Raw genomic sequence first — 20,117 nt, 5'->3', positions numbered from 1 at the left:
TGAAAACACCAGAGCTGGGGCTTTCAAATAACACACAACACAGCACTCTCAGCCTCTGCACCACCTCTGCACACCAGGAGAGCAAAGGCGAGACCTTAGGATTCTTTAAAGTCCATGAATGTTTGAAATAATAGTCCAAATAGTATACACTTGAAAGTTTTTTTGCTTTATAAATTATAGCACAAATATAGTGAGTAATTTGGCATCCACTGTCATTTTACAGTTGTTTTTGAAACAAAATTATTAAAACAAACCTGTCAGTTAGAATTATTAAAATCTAATAATCAAATCTCATGTTTATCTAAGGTTAATTTTTTCCACATAAATTGTAAGTTTCCATCAAAGTGTAGATTTTCTGTAATATGTCTCAGATCAGAAGCAAATTACCAAAGATCAAATTTCATGTTTATCTAAGATTAATTTTTTCCACATAAATTGTAAGTTTCCATCAAAGTGTAGATTTTCTGTACTATGTCTCAGATCAGAAGCAAATTACCAAAGATCAAATTTCATGTTTATCTAAGATTAATTTTTTCCACATAAATTGTAAGTTTCCATCAAAGTGTAGATTTTCTATAATATGTCTCAGATCAGAAGCAAATTACCTAATGGAAGGTACTGCTTGAATCCCAGCTTGGCACATCAGTAAATGTAATATTGGGGGTCTTTTTCCAAAAATGAGTCAAACAGTAAATGGTAGTGATTAACAAACCAAACTGCACATAGTTACCTAATGACCCAAAAGACCCTTAAATAGGAGTACTGTTTAGCTATGTTTAAAGAATATTAGAAACTAGTTTTAATTATTATAAGTCACACAGGCAGTACTAATTCTAAGTAAGTTTAATATTATAATTGATAAAGTAAACAGTTGTCAAAGAGAAAAAAAAGGCTCAGAACTTGGGGGAATTTTCAGACTGGAGTTCACTACATTAAAGATTCCCAACTGGCAAAACATTAATGTCTCACTTATGTTAGAGACGACAAAGAGAGGACAGATTAACTTCTAGGTTGTTAACAGCATGTGCCCTGAGGATTACATGACACTAAGAGAAGTTCTGTGTTTAAGGGGTGACAATAAATAGTGATGGGAGGGAGTTCCCTGGCAGTCTAATGGCAGTCCAGTGGTTAGGACACAGCACTTTCACTCCTGAGGGTCCAAGTTCAATCCCTGGTGGGGGAACTAAGATTCCACAAGGTGCACAGTGTGGCCAAATTATACATATAGTGATGGGAGCACTGCAAAGAAAAAAAATAATTGCTTAGTATGTTACCGAACCAGATGCACTCCAACTCTTTCGTTAAATCTCTGTAACTCAAAATTTTTTTCCCCTTATTGAGAAAACATTTTTGATTTTTAATAGAAATAAAAGGAGTAACAAAATTCAATTTTAAGGAATTTTCTTTGAAATATAATCACTCTGTTGCAACATGTCATTAAAGAAAAACCTAGGTGCTACAAAAAGTATGGAGATAAAACTCATGATACATTGATACTATAAATTGTTAAATTAATAAAATGAAGATTCAGTTATCATTATTCAAGAATCATGATCAATTAGTTTTTGTGCCAGTTCCAAGATATTTATTTATTTATTTATTTTTATGGCTGCCCTGCACAGTATGTGGTATTAGTTTTCAATCAGGGATTGAACTTATATCCCCTGCATTGGAAGTGTGAAGTCTTAACCACTGGACCACTGCATAAGTCCCAGTTCCAAGATAATTTAAGCCAAAAAAATTGATTTTTTTCCTTATGTCAAGAACATAAGCATAATTCTTATAATTATAGCATTTCTGGTTATTTAGATGGATACTGCTTTACTGAGTTCTTGAAAAATTTTAAGAACAGAGTAAGAGAAACTTTTTGAGGAAAAACTTTAACAGTTTTGAAAATGTTTCTTGGGTTGAGTTTTTTTCTCAACTGCCAATGATTTTGAAAATAGCATGTGAAACACTTGCATAAAATGTATTTTTATTTATGGCTATTCCTCCCAAATTATGTTTCTAATAAAGCTACTTAAAGCTAAACAGTTTCATATTGTACTAAGCAAAGATTCTGAGATCATCTAGTGAACATCAACACTGTCAAACACCAGAAAAATTTCCAATTATATTATACAAATAAATTTTCAATCTATTATATATACAAGTATATATAATACAAGTAATCTATTATATTATACAAGGATTGTCTAGAAGAAGACAATTCTAGGATATACATAGGAAAAGTCTTAAGAAATTCCAGGATTTAGCCTAATTGCACTGGTAACTCTAACTTCAAACTTTCAACAAACAGGCACAAAGATTCCATTGGAATCCTCTCAGTCTCAGGAAGAATAAAGGGTTACCTTTCCCTGTAAATCAAGTTTCCAGAATAAAATATCCTCATTCACAGTCACCCAAAGATTATAAGGGGCTCTTAATAGAAGCATAATTGTCCTGTAATTATAAATCTTTTTGCATGATAATGATAACAATATAGGATATATAAGGATTCTACTTGGAGAGCTAAGTAGCAATAATTATAAACCCATTATTGATGGAAGAACAGTTAAGGAAATATATTGTTTATTGAGAAAAAAGGTTGAGAAGACAGTAGAATGGAGGTTGCCAGGAAATGGGGATGGTAGGATGAGGAATGTTTAATGGGTACAGAGTTTCAGTTTTGGAAGATGAAAAAGTTTAAGAGATTGATTGTATAACAAGCTGAATATATTTAAACACCAATGAACTGTATACTTAGAAGTGATTAAGGTAGTACATTTCTTGTTATGTACTTTTAAACACACATAAACACAAGTTGAGCAAGATCAGAAGTGAGGAATTCAGATTGATTAAGGATATGTTTTTCTACTTCTAATAAATTGTAAGTTATAGCTGAAAAAAACAAGGCTGAGGAAAGTTATTCAAGACTTGGTCAACTTGTGAGAAGACAAATTACCTATGGATTTGATTTGGGCTGGAAAGACTCAGAATATCTTGGTTGTCAAATCTGGGGAGAATGTAACCAGTAGGTACAGGTCAAGTAGTTTGAACCTGAATTTCAGAGGAGGAGGAACTGACATTCCCACTGATCACTGCCCAGAAAGCTAGCCAACAAATACTGAAGTGGGTAGCCATTCCCTTCCCCAGGGGATCTTCCTGACCCAGGGATTGAACCCGGGGAATCTGGGTCTCCTGCACTGCAGGCAGACTCTTTACCATCTGAGCCATCAGGGAAGCCCCTAATATGACAGCACAAAATCTTAAATACTTGGATTTGTGTATTAAGCCTCTCTTAGAGCGCTACAGATATTACTTGTTAATAATATAACCAAAAAATCATCTTCCATCGTGTTATGGCTGACAGTATTAAAATTTAAGCAATTCCAGCTACAAAAATGATATGGAAGAAAGACTTTAAGTCTAAGACAAAGAATGGCCTCCAGACCATCTGTATCAGAATGAAAAAAGCCAATCTCAAACTCCACTCAGGACCAACAAAATCAGAATTTCCAGGGATGGGGACGAGAACCTGCATTTTTAATTGCTATGTACGCTAATGTTTGAGAATGTCTAGGCTGAATTTTTTTTTTTTGGCTTCAATGCATAGCATGTGGGATCTTAGTTCACCAGCCAGGAAGCAAACCAACATCCCCCACATTGGAAGGTAGATTCTCAACCACTGGACCACCAGGGAGGTTCTGGGCTGATTTAAAAGGAGAAAATGTTGTCATTTTAATGGAAGTTAGAACTCATTAAAGGCAAATATAAAGTTAAATGCCGAAGGGTATTCTTGATGAGATCATCATGACCATGGTCCTTTGAATTCTTCAGAGGCACAGAAGAGATTCTCTGCTGTGTTAAAGAAGGGACCATTAGATTAACAAAAAATTCTCTCGAAGCATTAGAAGAGACACATTCCTAGGTGAGTCACATGACAGTTTTCTGCTCCAAGGGCCAGTTGTCCAGCTAAGTTTGAAATTTTCAGAACTACAATGAGAACTTTATAGCTCTAAAGCAGAGATGACTTTAGCCAAATAGCAAATATTTGGCATGAATGCTGTTCTTCTCTCCTCCCCTCTAGATGCAAATTTCAAATTCTCAATGCAGCACTTTAGGGCAGCCAACCAATTGTAGTAACAAACAAGATGAAGCCAATTTGTCCTTACTTCTCCAAGGCATGGAAGGGGATGCAGAAAGAACTGGTCTCTCTTTATAATTTTATACACACACACAATAATCTTGTAGAATAAAATTTAGTTAGTTAAATAGTTAGAAATATGTAATACATATACAGTTTACAGACTTTGGCATAATATATTTCAATGTATTCAGGTCTCTCTCTTAAAGGTATTAGTACTTGTCCTTTTGAAATTTGGATATGTTACAGTATCACAGAAAGCACAAATGGCTTAAGAAATGACCAGAAAAAAAGTGGACTCTCCAAGTGAGAACTGAGTTTCATATTGGTTTACACTAGATCCATGAATTTAGGTATTATTGCCACTAATATCCTTCAGCCTTTTGTAAAGCTTTGAAATTCTCCAGGAGAGAATCACATATATTATTTGGAACAATAATCAACTTTCTCGGCAGCCTAATCTCTAATACAGACTATCTGAGCTGAAATTAGCCAACTTCACGGCTTCTTTCCATCTTAAATTAGTAGCGCAAAAAAAAAAAAAAAAAAAAAAGTGAAATATTATTTTATTGCTTCAACCTTTAAACAGAGTTTAATCTGGATTTATATAAAGAAAACCTTTATTTGATAATATCCAATAATTTAGTTTTCCAATTTACCATACTGTCATGGCTTTCCAAATAAGCCTGTATAAGTACTTTCAAAAAAGCAAAAATAAATACTAAATTTATTCCTTTAAAAAAATCTTCTCTGAAAAGAATGATTAAAAATAAAAAATTTCTTATGAAAATTAAAGTTGGATTTCATTTTGCAGGGCAAATTTCATGAAACCTGTCTTAACTAATTCACTTAAGTAGTAAAGCTCATGAAAATTTGAAAGCTGGTTCTTATGTTGTTTCAGAATAACAAGTGGTGGGAAAAAGTGATAAAGTTCCTCTTTTTTCAGAATAATATTAGAAAAATTGAAATCACACTTCTTTATCCTACCTGGTAAATTAACAGAGGACCTGACTACAAAAGTTCTAGCCATTACTTCTAAGAAATTCATTCTAAGTAGAAAAGAGTTATCAAAGTTACAACAGTCCAGTTATTTTTCTGATTTATTAATTACCTTTATGCATCATGTGTGAGGAGATTTTCTCCACCCAGGGATCAAACCCAGGTCTCCTGCACTGCAGGCAGATTACTGGCTGAGCCACCAGGGAAGCCCATCTATGCTAGATTAGCAGTTAATCTTTTTCACAATTAGGAATTCGTTCATTGTGAATTCACTCACTCACTCACTAATCACTGAAGCTGGAAAGAGAAGTTAATGAACTTGCAGAACCGCCAAGTGTATACATATGAATTTAGTATTTCTGATAGGATGTGATCCACTAAAATGACAGCTGCTAAAAGTTTACATATAGTCATATTTATTAATTATATTTATATAAAAATAGCTTTTATTAACTTGGATCATCACACTAATTATAGAATGTCAAGTTGGCAAACATAAGATGAATTATTCTTAAATATGTTAGTTATGTTTCCAAGTAATAGTCCCAGTGAGTATTTAGGTGAAGTATCTCTAAATTTAAATCAGTGGGTCCAATTGTTAATCTGAAAAAGTACGTAAATACACTATAGTATATATATTTCCTCTATCCTCTGCATATAGATAGGACTCAGGAAGATGGTGAAAATATTACAGTCTTTCAAAAGAAATTATACTGTATTTCTAACCACTTATGTATCCTGAGAGCTAAGCAGCATTTTAAGTTTTAACCTTTATTATCTGTTTACCTAGCCTATTTTAGTAATTATGAACCTTTGAAGTACATGGAGTATATCACAAAATGTAAATTTAAGGGGCCAAACTAATTCCAAGGTCCTTTCAAGTTCTAATACTTAGTATTCACTAAAACTTGTATTAACAATTCTTGAGTATAGAAATTATTCACTTTCCTTTAGTAAGACTTGTCTACCAGTTATTAATAAATCAAAAACATGTTACAGTCTCCATAAATCTGAAAGCTAGGCTTTTCATATAAGGATTCATAATGGTTAATTCCAATCAGAATTATCTCAAGATAGCTGTCAAAAAATCAGAGGGAACTAATGAGTTCTTAAATGTAATGAAAGGGTAAAAAGGGAAGAAAATAATTCTTTACCTAACCTCTAGTCAATTTATTCAAAAAGGTTAAAATATGAAAATGAATGGCATAAAGCAGAAAGAGTAGGATGGCAGAAAAAGTTGCAAAAAACCACCTTTTTGTCAACTTTGAGATTTGTAAACTTCTCAAAGCAGAAGGAATAATACTGAATCTTTTTCCCAGCAAGATGCTACAGTAGTCTTGACCCAAGTTTCTGTTTCAGCATCTTGTGTAGCTGAGACAGAATCATATCAACCTAGAGTACTGGTTCTTAAAGTGTGGTCCCCAGATCGGCCGCATGGGGTCACCTGCGAATATATGAGAAACACAAATTCTTGGTCCTCTGTTCACTCCCTGTACCTAAGGAACAGAAACTCTGGGGGTAAGGGCCACTAAACTGGTTTAACAAAGCCTCTAGGTGATTCTAATTCCCATAAAGTTTGAAAACCACTGGGTCTGTAAACAGGGCAGGCATCACAGTTTATCCTTTTGGAGTTCAGAAGAAAACGAGGAAACTTGGTAATTAATGTATGAAAATGAATGGAACAATGCAGAAAGAGTAGGATGGCAGAAAAAGTTGCCAAAAAAGAAAAAAAAAGAGCCCAATGAAACTTTAATATTGCTAAGACCTGTTTGACATAACCAGTTGACTTTGGCTCATGAAAATTAAATTGTAGACCCACAGTGAATAGTAATTTGTTTCCTCTGTGCCCTTTGGGTAGAATTGAGGTGATGATCTATATTTTCATCATCTGATCCCTTTAAAATATTATTCACATTTATTTGAAACAGTTGGTCAGGATGAGAGGTTCAATCTATCATCTACACCAAAAATCAAGTAAGTTGGATTAGCATCATACTTTAACCAGCTAGATAAATGTTCATGTAAGTAAGTGTCTTTGGTGGTACCAGCGCCAGGCGTAGAGAATAGTTTTGGATTAAAAATAATTCCCAGTAATCGGAGGCAGATTTATTGACAGTGATGGCTGGGGTAGATTGTGCTTTATTAGCTGGGGGTTAAACCTCAGAGTAAGTCTTAAACGCTGGAGAAGGCAATGGCACCCCACTCCAGTACTCTTGCCTGGAAAATCCCACGGGTGGAGGAGCCTGGTAGGCTACAGTCCATGGGATTGCTAAGAGTCGAACACGACTGAGCAACTTCACTTTTACTTTTCCCTTTCATGCACTGGAGAAGGAAATGGCAACCCACGCCAGTATTCTTGCCTGGAGAATCCCAGAGATGGCGGAGCCTGGTGGGCTGCCGTCTATGGGGTTGCACAGAGGCGGACACGACTGAGGCGACTTAGCAGCAGTAGCAGCAGCAAGTCTTAAATGCAGTCTGGCCTAACTGAGCACACTCTTTGGCTTTGTGTCAATAAGGATCAAATATATTCTGAACCAGTTTCTAAGCCTCTGGAAAATTATATTAAAATGAGGATAACAGTAGAAGATGTCTAGCAAAGCCTAGAGCATGGAAGACAATAGTTATTAGTACTTCCCAGAGCACGGAAGTAGTAGTTATTAGTACCGATAAATCTTACTTGACTCTCCCTTTTGTTAACACCTTCTGTTTGAAAATGGTCATGGTGCAATTTTCCTGGAGGCTAAATTCATTTCTGAAATTATCTGTCAATCATGCTAGTCAAAATATTTTCTGAAGACCTGCTGGGTACTGAAAAGTGGGAGTAATTGACCTTTCAGGCTGTATCATCCCAAGTGAAATGTTTTCTCTTCATCTTAAACTGTTATACAGAAGTTCTGATCAGAGTGTTGAAATTAGTTAAGTGAGGCAGCAGCCCTTCTTTCTTAGAGTCCAAAGTCAAGTTCATAGGGCCATTTATAAGTTTTCAAAGAAGAGCTTTAGTCTTTGTGGTGTTTCAACAGTCACTGGAACAAATAAATAGGATAGAGAGGGGCCACAGTGGTAGCGGGAGAAAAATGAGTCCTTAACCACTTTCAAGGAAATCAGCACTGGATATTCATTGGAAGGACTAATGTTGAAGCTGAAGCTCCAATACTTTGGTCACCTGGTGTGAAGAGCTGACTCATTGGAAAAGACTCTGTTGCTGGGAAAGATGGAGGGCAGGAGGAGAAGGAGATGACAGAGGACAAGATGGTTGGATGGCAACACCAACTCAATGCACACGAGTTTGAGCAAACTCTGGGAGATGGTGAAGGACAAGGAAGCCTGGCAGTCCTGGCATGATGCAGGCCATGGGATTGTAAACAGTCAGACATGAGTTATCAATTGAACAACCACCACCACTTTCAACAGGGTAAAATGTACAGAAGGGATGGGAAAAATAAGGAAGGTTATTTATAAGTGACAGAATTTAAAATTCTATTTTTATGCCTGATGATAACACGGTTTACCCTTTTGGGGGAATTTACTAAACAGCGATCGATGTGTGTATGTGTGCTCAGTTGCTCAATTGTGTCTGACTCAAAAGTGTCTGACTCTTTGCAAACCCGTGGACTGACTGTAGCCTACCAGGCTCCTCTGTCCATGGGATTTTCCAGGCCAGAATACTGGAGTGGGGTGCCATTTCCTCCTCCAGGGGGCCAGGGGATCTTCCTGACTAGGAATTGTCCTTGTGAGTCTGGAACCCGAGTCTTTTGAGTCTCTTGCATTAGCAGGCAGATTCTTTGCCACTGTGCCACTTGGTAAGCCCTTTATGCATCTTACCCAATAGATAAAATCCCATAATAAATGCAACTGGAACTTCAGACTATTTTACCTATTTAAATTATAGACTGACAATAATTGGTAGAAATCACATTGCTATTTTAAAGGACCTAGAAATAAAATATAGCTGTTTCTGAAGTAAATTAGCAAATGATAAGTTCTGTACGTTTTGCACAAAAGTTTTGCATGTACAAGGTGTCTTGTACATATCCATATCTTTATTCCTAAGTCATTAGCTCAAGATTTTCGTGTTTCATTTGCTGGGTAATTCTGTCATGTAGGTGTGTTCTTTTGGTAAAGCTGCTTGGAGTGTTTGAAATGGGAAACTGAGAAAAATTTCTACAAAATGGCCAGGGTAAAGAACTGCCAAACTAAAGTATTCTTTTTCATCCGAGTTTTTCATCACTGAAGAACCAATCATGAATCTAAAATGGACCTGCTATTTTGAGGAGAAGGAGAAAAAAAACTTCTACAACAGCCAATTCACTCTATAGAATCTATTGATCAGATTACTAGTGTGAACCACCAACAGCTAAAGGCTTTCATTAAATGCTTCTGCAATGGAATTTTATGTGCACAGGTATTTTTGAAATTGACAGATCACATATGTGTATATGCACTTCAAAATACAGTTTCCTTGCTCTAAAATGCTGTCTTTGATAAAGAAATAGGCCTCCAAAAGACGGGTTTAGAGAGAAAGGTGTCACTGTTTGTGATTGCTGTTATTTAGTCGCTAAGTCATGCCTGACTCTTTGCGATCCCATGGACTCTAGCCCTCCAGGCTCCTCTGTCCATGGGATTTTTCCATGCAAGAGTACTGGAGTGGGTTGCCATTTTCTTCTCCAGGGGATATTCCCAACCCAGGGATCGAACCCGTATCTCCTGCATTGGCAGGCGGATTCTTTAAAGCCGAGCCACTTGGGAGGCCAGTCACTCTTTTTAACTCCCCTCTATCGGCAGTGATGGTGGCAGTGCACAGTGGAGGACTGGGATGCCTAAATAAAAGCCTTTGAGACAAAAACCTGTGTGATGCTTCTTGTCTCTCCAATCACCAACCTCTGCAGTTTCTCAAGGCTAAAAACAAAAATAAAACAAACTTACTATGTTTTATCTTGGCACACCCTAGTAGTTACAGTCCTCTACAGCAGAACAATACTGTTTGAAGTTCAGCATTCCTGATATTCTCTGTTAAATGTCATGACTTGTAATATAGGACATTCAATGGTACCAAGGAGATTGGGGTCAAAGGAAGTAGCTGATTGTCAGGGACCAATGTGATGATAGTTGCACTATATTATTTAGCAATATAATTTATGGTTATTTCTGGGACAATGGCATTTCAGAAACTGATGTTAACTTTAATATTTCTTAGTATAAAAAAATGACTACAGTATGTATAGACCTAGTGATGCTGCTTTGCAAAAAGGAGACCTTGAATAGACAACAAAAATATTTGTTAAAAAATTTAAAGCCTAGGATAGTTATGGAGTAAGTACACAACAACTTGGTTCTAAACAAGACTAGGAGCAAACTTTTCTCTTGTGTGGTTACAGGGTTGCACACACTCTAAAGCTGACACTTCTGCTAGTCTTCGGGCATCCTCTCAGGTTGTTACATTATTACAGTTGTTATTAATATAAAGAGAGCATCTCTTACACTTTCCAGTTCAGGTATTATTCATCTATTTTTTCTTTCACTCTCCTTCAATACAGAATTTTAAAAGTTTAGAGTAGGAGGGAACTCTAGCTTCTAGGACAAAATTGTTCGTGTTTCATATAAAGAAACAATCGAACCAAACTCAAACGATTTGCTCAGGGTCAGGCCATACACTGGCAGAATTAGGTCTTATAATTCTTTCTCAAATGCTCTTTTAAAGGTTAAATAAACAGATTTAGTTTTGAGAATGACTTCTTTATCTTAGTTCTATTAGACTGCTTTCTTTTGTTACAGTCAAGCAAAATAATCAGCCACCACCTTTCTCTTCTCTATTTCTTCTTTTACATTTGTGACCTCTAGACAACAACTTCATCAAACCCACAACAAACCATAAATAAAATCCTGAATTATCCTACATATTTATTCTAAAAAGACCAAAATACTGAATATTTCAAAATACAGGCATCTCAGATTAAGACATTCTGCCTCTACCCAGATCAAATAATCAGATTTATATTGCTATTTTGATAAAGACTTATCAAAAGATCTTCCCAACCCAGGGATCAAACCTGGGTCAAAGCCACCAGGCAATCCCTTGATAAAGACTAAAACCAACAAAAGCATTTTCCCCACAATCTTACACTTTGAGTGACTTTTAAATTTTTAAATACTGTAAACTCTTTTCTTAGGGATTACGTTCCTTTTTCTTTACTCCTAGTATTTCCTGGGAACAATGAATAGTTTGAGTAGAATAATATGGAAACTAAGTATAAAGAGGTAAAAATCAAAGTACAGACAATGACTATTCAATCTTAGAAAAAAGTCAACAACTCAAGAAGAAATCGTATATCCCATTTAAAACAGTATTCTCTCCATATTCACATTACAAACTACTTTCACTATAGCAGCACTAATTCATTTCCATTAAGATTTTATTTACTAGATGTTATTGGCTTCAATAAGGCTAAGCAATTTCTCACAAGGGATATTGCAAAGAAGGTAAAGTTTGGAAAAAAGTTTACCAGAAAGCATCAACATGGGAAACTCTTTAATGAAGGATGGAAAATTATTAATATTTTTAGCCTAAACGTGAGCAAAATTCTTTCCAAAGGTGAATTTACCTTCTTTTTGATCCCTCTCTTTAAAAAAGGAACAATACCTACACACCATTTTAAGCTTAAACAAGTAAATACTTGGAAATCTTAACCAATGTTATAGACTCTGCAAAGGATAGTGAGTGGTTCACTAAAATGAAATAAGCAAACTTTTAAGCTCTAAAAATAAATGTTTAAGACAATCTCGCTTTCTAACAACACCTTTCTCATGTTACAAACAGAAAGTCATGCCATCAATTATGATTATTCTAAAGATGAATTAAAGTGCTTTAATTTTTTAAGTCTTTAAACATTTTCATAAAGTTTACATATACTAATCCATAAAAAAATTCTTTCTCAATCCATATACTCTTTAAGATATTTCTAATAGTATTGGAGGTTTTACTTTGGTTGCTTTAATTCATAACTAGATAGGATCCTTCATGGTTCAAGTATGGGACGTTAATCTCTCAGATCATAATCTTTTCCTGTTGGCTATTAGAAAAGTCACCTTAAAATGCCCCCTTGATGTGAATAAAAAGATAATTATGACTTTTTGCAAGAAGGGGTTGGGGAACTATTAAAGCAACTTTGTTTATGTTTTCAGGAATAGTAATTATGCTACTACATTTTTAAACAATTATATGTGCTATTTTATATTCTTCTGGCAGAGAACAGAAATGGTTTAGTTGTATTTTTAACCACATAGCCCTAAGATATTTAATCTTTTCCCAAATCATCTTAGTACCTTTTGGTCTCAAGGAAATCTGACAGACTCTGGGTCCCTCAAAGGGACCCAATGCTTTAAATCATCAGAACTAGCATTTTCTGTTTTTTTGTTTAGTCTTGGATTTGACTAAGTGCTAACTGAATGATTCATTAATAACTATACTTTTCTTATCATATATATAAATGCTCATGTTAATAAATCAACAGTCTTCAACAGGGTCATAACCTTTTGTGGTGGTTCTAGTATTGATGCTCTCTAATAATGGCAAGGTCTTTGGATAAAAATAATAGTAACAGAATTAGTAAAAACTAATTAAAAGTGATAATTTATTAAAGCTTTTAAATATGAGTATTTTTTGTGAGGACACAGTTAGTTTAAAATAATCTTTGGGTAAACAATTTCACATCCTGAACTGTATTACATCAAGAAAAAGAACAACACTTTTTTGAGGGGCAGAAGAGGGAGAGATATGAGCACAAAGTAGTTGGCAATAAGGAAGGATAACTGAATATTCATACATTTAAAAACTGATATGTACCTATATTTGCACTTTGAGTAAATTCCAACGGGAGTCATTCGAAATTTCCTTGGGGTTCCCGTGGTGTCATAAATAGCTCAAATTAAATGCTATGGTAACTAGATCAAACATGGCATCTAACGGAGAAGGCGAAAAATACATTTATAATGATAGATCTAATATTGCTACTACTGGGTACAAGAGAGTGTCTATATATTTTTAATTGTATGTTTTAAAAGAATATGTGTGTATATACATATGTGTGTATGCAGAGTAACTCTAGAAGGACACACAAGACACTGGTAACACTCGTTGCTACCTTTCAGTGTCTATCAATCTGGAGCATCTAAATTTTGTACTATATGCAGGTTTTCCCTATTCAAAAATATTGATTAAATAAATTTAAATTACTTAAAAAACCATGTCAAATTAAGGAGAAAAGATTAATTTTTGACATTACTCAAGAAAATACACTAACACGTAAACTGTTTTTCTACATAAATTTGAGTATGACAGAGTAACTGTGATCTAAAAATTCCGTTTTCACAAGACATTAAATTGGGAAAAACACATTTCCCTGTACCTCATTTCTACAGCATTGTGGACTATAGATTGTCTTAACAGCATGCGAACATCTCTCCTCTCTTCCTCTGATGGGCTAGCCATGAGCCATCATTTCTCTATGAAATTCAAGGAATCTTGAAGAAAACTCCAGAAAGATTTTAAGAATCTGTATTTGGCAGGGATAAATATTACACCTGTATTATTCTGTTGGCATAGAGTCAATTTTAAATTCTCTTTGTGGTTTACTTTAGATTTTTATCCTGCCAAAGATGTTTGGTGTTTTGGTAAAAGACAGACTTCAAACTATGTGGTGACTAAGCAAAGTTCTTACATAAAGCTTGGAATAAGATTTTATAAATAGTTCCAATGAAAGACACTTGGAAATAAGCAATGAAAAAAGAAACTCATACTTACGAAAAAATTGTTTTCAGTACACTACTTCAAGTTTCCAATCAAGTCCTATTTAAATATTAAAATAAACATAAAATCTAAAGGAATGATAGTACATATATCAACTTTCCATGGCAGCTGCTTATTAAAACTGAATGTCTGAGGGTATATTCCAATTTCATCCTCTTCAGATTGTGCAGCTCAGATAAATGTTTATTTTACTGAAAATATTTGCAAAATTACAATATAAATACATGAGTATATTAAGATAGGATCACTCTATATAATGTATTCTTATCCACATATATAAAATGAATGCAGTAAATATAGTATACTCTTGATGAATCGTTAGTACACAGTGTTTCTTAGTAAAGTACATACAACCTATTATTAAGCAACAATTATCTACTTTTCAATGTACATTTTAGGAAGTTTTCAGGATGGAAGGATACACTAAATCCCCTAATACCCTTTTCGGTTGGTGGAAGTTAGTTCTTCTGCAAATTTTGAAATAATGTCATATTTATTTTAGCAATTGTTCTTAGTTTCTTTGCATTTCCTTAATTTGAGCTTTATGTCTTTAGTCTGGTTGTTTTCTCAATGATGCCATATCAGCCAATCATACTTTGAATTCTAATACAGTACCAGGTGCTGTCTTTTCATTAGTAAGTGAAACATGCATCAAAAATGAAACAGAATCATTAAAAGCTTTTTTTGTTTGCACAAATTCCCAAAATTCATTTTCAGGGTATTATGGGGAGTCTCAATTAGATATAATCTCAACTGTAATACTAGTCTGGGCTAGAAAGAGTTTTATTAATTGATTCTAGTCCTTAAGAATACAAATATGAACTCTAAAATTCTTTGTTAGGTGTCTTGGGATTTACTTCAGAGGCATCTTCTACCCTTCTCCATGACACTGGTTGAATGGAAACTTGTTACTACAGCAGTTCCAACACAAACATATGCATGCAAGAGCTCACCCTACAGATTCTAAACTACATAGTTATTGAAACACGTCCCACCAGTCAAGTGGCATAAATGTACATCTTTTATATACAAAAGGTAAAGTGCATTATTAAATTAGTGAACTGACAGATTGTCTGCCTGGACCATATAGCTTTCCAATAGACAAATGTGAAATTCTCCCATTAGAACCCATTATTTCAAGAGGTTCCAACTAGCTTTTCCACCCTGTCATTTATTTTTTGGCCATGCTCTTTAGTGCAAATAAGCTTGTGTTTGACTCAAGTTTAAGGGACATGGCAGTTTGGGGCTTTAACGAGGAAAATTATAAAATGTGGCAGAAGTTGAATACTTTTATAATACATTGCATCTCTTGCATATAAGCAACAGATTAGTGCTGCTTTCAATTGGTAGGAGCACACTGCCAACAATGAAGAGGAACCCGTTTCCAGAGTTCGTACTATCAGCTTATATGATTACAGTTTTGAGTCTGTACCACATTATGCTTGGATTATTATGTGCAAACATCATCAGTGTTTTAGAATTATATAGTGAAAGAGTAATTTTGGTTACTAACTTAAATGCTCACTGTTTGATTGCTAACATCCAGTTGCCTTAAGAGTTTTATACCTTCAAGGCAGGGATCCTAGTATTTTGAAGAATACCATGTACACTTGAAGCTCCATTTGTGATACAAATGACAATAAATAAAATGTATATTGCACAGATAAGAGTAGTAGCTTATTTTATAAGATACATGGCAATACATGTCCTAATACTAGAGTTTTGGAGTGGACCTTACTGGATTATGCCTAATGAATGATTGGAAATTTTAAGTATCAAAAAATCATAGCATCATTTCCTTTCTCAGTGAACATTAACTTTGGAAAAAAAAGAAACTAAAGGACTGGCAGAAGGCTTAATGATTTTAAAGTATATTCAACTGCCGGTATATATGCATCTATGCAATCTATAGCTTTGAGATGGTAAAAACTTTGAAGTATATATACCATGTAGAAAATGTGGCTGCTTAACCCATTTTTAACTTAAATTGTTAATGAAAAATTAAACTAATAATATTTATACAATGAGTTAAAGATATTTACGTCTGACATAGTAGTGTGTGTATATATATATATAACACACATATATACATACACATATATGTATATATATATAGACACACACACTCAAATCTTACCAGACTAAAAACCAAAATGGAAATCATATAGACTTAATGGATATAAATATATTAGAAGAGAAGGTTTTAAGAGAGTACAGTCACAGCAATAGTGATAGGAATGCTCAGATAGTGTAATATTCACAGCTCCAGTTTGCCAAAATATGACAGGTTAATTATTATTCATAGGCACTATGATGGGCAGCAAAGCAATCAGTAGTATTGTAATTCAAGGGCACACCATTCCTCCCTAGACCCCAAAGCTACTTTTTATCAAGCCTACAATAGTTACTTTACCGTGAGGACTGTTTAAAGATCCTTGCTACTTTTATAGAGTCTCAACACCCACCATGTGCTATTAACTAGTACTAACATCATCTTCTAACCTTCAGCTGTTCCACAGTGATCCAGATGGTCCACAATTATAATGAACTAGTGAGATTCCTTCATACTGTTTGAGGAAACCGGAAATACAATCCGTAAGCCAACACCAGCCTATACGTCTGGGTTACTGACTGCTTGTTTTTAAGTAACATGAATTAGTGAAATTCACTTTCTTAATTCATCTCGTTTAGTGACCTTTTGGGGGACAACCTCTGGAGGGAAAATAACTGTTAAAATAATTGTGAATTACTTATAGCATATAAAAGAAGAGCTACATTCTGATCTCAATCCATGCAGTCAGCTCTCATCAATGAGAGCTGTATTTAGGGGTTGAAATCAGTGTTTGGCTCCTAAACATGATTATATGGACTTATTGTGTGGGAGGTGAGTAAAGCCAAGAGAAAAGACAATAATTTCATTCAGAATAAAATGCAGCTCAACAGATAAAATTTCAGTTAATACAGGGTGGGTTGGTACACATATACATTATATCCACTTGTTTAAAAAACTGCTTAGGTGTTGGAAAATTGTGGTGGCACTTCCTGGAAAGTAATTTTTCATACAAGTAAATGGGTGAGTCTTGTATAAAGTAAACTTTTTTAAGTATCATAAAGAGCACCTTGGAAAATGCCTGAATTTTCTTTTCAAATATGCTTATAACCAATCTTCAAATTACATTTTTTCAGGCTGAAATTTTATGTTTATTCTAAACGCTTTTTAGAAAAGAGAAACCTTTTCCTGGAATTAAAACACCTGTAAAAGTCAGGTTTATACTGGAAGTGTTGAAATGGTCTTAAGGTGCTAAAAGTGCTACTAAAATATATCATTATATATGTATTTTTATATCAGATAACTGGTGCACCAACCCCTCTGAAATAGTGTTAAAGCAGCAGCATAAAATATAACACCTTGAGTCTACGATATATGTTGGGAAAGGACCTCTTACAACCTTTGAATTAGTATGAAAAGCTAAAATATCAAGATTTCCATAGCAAAGCCATAGGATGAAGCCTCCCACGCAACAGTGACATAAAAAGTAATTCCTGAAACTTTGGAAAGCCACTAATAATATATGGTACAATCATCAGAGGTGAAGATAGGATTGTAACTAGCTTAGAATAACCAATAAAAACTCTCATGGCATTGATACGGCAACTATAAACTGTAGGGTTACCACAAAATTTGAAATTATAGCATACTATAGTAACTAAGATTTGATTCTTTAATGGGACTGTTTAATATTCAGTTATCCAATGGACATTGAATATATTTCAACTTGTCCTTTTATAAATAAATATATTTAGAATAGAAGTCAATTTCTGTTTCTGTGGTAACTGTCCTACAGGTAATCCTAGCATCTTTTAATGAAGTAGGCATGGAATACTCTTTTGGGGGAACTTATTAAGTAGAAATTCACACTTCCATATTAGGTATATGTTTTTTTTTTTCAGGCTTATGTCATAGTGCAATGTAAATCTTAGCTAGGGTACTTAGAAGGTCAGAATGTCATACTTTGTGCTGATTTGCATACTTCAATAGTCTGGAGCAGTTGAAGCAGCTAAACTATTTAGCTTTGGGAAGGCAGGAGTTCCCATAAGAATTAGAGTGTTCTACGGGTAACATAACATGAGAATCAGACTCCTTGAAGTATAAACTACTAGAGGTATTACTGATAACAAAGGGCCCCAAAAGAGGAGAAATTTCTTCAAATGAGTATGGATCAGTTCTTTTAGCCAATCTATGATTTTAACTTTTGCCTGATGGAGTTCACTTTCATCTTAGTCGAGGCATGCTTGTTCTTCACCACTGGCCCTTCTGCCATCCATGCTTTTTTCTTTATGGCTGTTGCAAATTTTCCTCATCTCTTCTTCATACTTGATAAAATTCTCCCCAAACCTTGTCCAAGCTTTGAACGGAACGGTAATAGTATTACGGTAAGGTGGCCTCACCTCACTTACCTTCAGGAAAATTCCATATTTATTAGAGCCCACATCAAAGTAGAACCTTTTATTGTCCACTCTGAAAGAAGTCCCCTCGGGGAGTTCCACGGGGTCGTCGTCTCCACCTCTGCGTTCTTCGATGTCCCCTTCGCCATAGTCTTCGATGAGCTGAAACAAGGCGTCGCGGAACTCGATCATTCCTTGAGCTGGGAGGACAATAGTCTGCTCTTGGCCCAAAGTGTGGCCAAAATAACCTATCATGCCAGTCCCCCGCATCATGGTTTGTCTAATCCGTAGGAAGCGACCCCGCTGGTTTTCCTTCAGGTCTAGATAGTATTTCCTGTTGTCCCTCTCGATGTAGTCTGTTTTGAGGACACTGTGAGGGTGCTCTTCGGACCCCACCGAGACCGGCGGGGAGGGCGCTGAGTGCTTCTGTCTCCTCCTGAAGCTCTGCTCTTTGCCGTGACCGTGCTCTTGCCGGTGGCCTTTCAGGCCCAGGTGGGCATAGTGCTCGATGAAGTCCCCTAGACAGTCCTTCAGCTCCGCTGCCACCGACAGGGAGAGGGTCAGCTTACTCTTTCTGATATTGTCTTGCCGGCCTCTCCCTATCCAGACTTCGGCTATCTTGAGGAACCGGCCCCGCGAGCTCTGCTTCACGTCTAGGTAAAACCTCTTTTTCTGGATGTCCACTCGTTTAGAGGCCAGCTCCTGGATTTCGGCTGCGCCCCCAGCCTGATTAGGGGTGGCTGAAGCCGCGTAGTGGGGGTAGTGGGAGTGCTGGGCCTGGGGGTACAGTCTACTCTTGCTTAGGCCAGAGCCCCCTACATTCTTGCCGCCGCGGCCACGGCCGCCGCCGCCGCCGCCGCCGCCGCCTCCCCTTCGCCTGGCTCTTTCCATCTTCAGCTGCAAGTGACAAACAGACACACGGGGTGGGGTGGGGGAGGGGGTGTTGAGAACAATCGCAGACGCCCCTCGGCCTGCGCTGCCCCAGCCTCTGCCCGGGACCCCCACATCGGGCCGCCGCAGCGCCGGGCTCCCCGCCTCTCCCGGACGGGCTGAGGCGGCCGGGCGAGCGAGCGGGCGGGCAGGCGGGCGGCGTCTCCCGGCTCCGCAACTGGGCGCTCAGCATCCCTCCGCCGCCCCTGGCCTCCCGCTCCCGCTCTGCGCCGGGCCGCCCGCCTGGGGCTCGGCAGCCCCCGGGTCCCCCAGCCAGCAGACACTCACATCAGCACTACCATCATCGCCGCCGCCGGTGCCCTTCACGACCGCCGCCGCCGCCGCCGCCAGTTCTCGGCCCCTCTGTGGCAGCCGCCGCCCCCTGCCTGCTCCTCCTCCGCCGCCGCCGCCGCCGCCGCTCGCACCGCCCCGCGCCGGAGCAGCCGGGCAGGGGCATCGCCCGCGGCGCCCACCGCAGCCGCCGCCGCCCCTCCAGCGGCCGCTGCGGGGGCCGCAGCCGCTCTCCGGGCACCGGCCCGACGCCCGCCCGGGAGGAGGGGAGGGGGCGGGGAGGGGGGCGGCGGGAGGCGGGCAGTGGACCCCGCCTCCTCCAGCACAGCCCGCTGAAGCGAAGATCGGGTCTCGGGCTCTCCTCTGCGGCCCGCCCTAACGGAAGCCCAGCGCGTGGGGCTGGGGCGTAAGCGTGAGGTGACCGGACAGGTGTGAAGATGGGGACGAGGACCCGGCTGATGCGAGGCTGTTCTGACTTCTCCAGGTACCGCTGAGACGTAGGACTCGGGCGGCCCACCGGCA

General features: G+C 37.4%; 2 protein-coding genes across 7 annotated transcripts in view; one reads left to right on the top strand and one right to left on the bottom strand.

Annotated features, from left to right (window-relative positions):
• The window catches only part of PURG (purine rich element binding protein G), a 37,914-nt gene extending 17,980 nt beyond the window's left edge, over positions 1-19,934 (bottom strand). For 2 of the 3 annotated variants that reach the window (XM_081523514.1, XM_081523513.1), the window contains exons 1-2: positions 19,593-19,934; positions 18,387-19,271 (exon numbers count right to left, since the gene is read on the bottom strand). In XM_081523514.1, the coding sequence (XP_081379640.1) occupies positions 18,387-19,265 (879 nt within the window). In that variant the 5' untranslated portion in view covers positions 19,266-19,271; positions 19,593-19,934. Of the gene's footprint in view, positions 1-16,828; positions 19,272-19,592 lie in introns of those variants that run through there. The other variant, XM_081523512.1, reaches the window with a different exon arrangement.
• WRN (WRN RecQ like helicase) overlaps positions 18,451-20,117 on the top strand; it is a 119,081-nt gene continuing 117,414 nt past the window's right edge. For 3 of the 4 annotated variants that reach the window (XM_081523506.1, XM_081523511.1, XM_081523504.1), the window contains exon 1: positions 19,894-20,079. The gene's annotated coding sequence lies outside the window, so the exon portion shown is untranslated. Of the gene's footprint in view, positions 18,649-18,981; positions 19,032-19,893; positions 20,080-20,117 lie in introns of those variants that run through there. The other variant, XM_081523505.1, reaches the window with a different exon arrangement.

Source organism: Giraffa tippelskirchi, chromosome 8, assembly GCF_054371585.1.
Source record: "Giraffa tippelskirchi isolate mGirTip1 chromosome 8, T2T-mGirTip1v1.2.pri, whole genome shotgun sequence".
Classification (NCBI taxonomy): Eukaryota; Metazoa; Chordata; class Mammalia; order Artiodactyla; family Giraffidae; genus Giraffa; species Giraffa tippelskirchi.
This window is presented reverse-complemented; position numbering and strand designations above follow the sequence as displayed.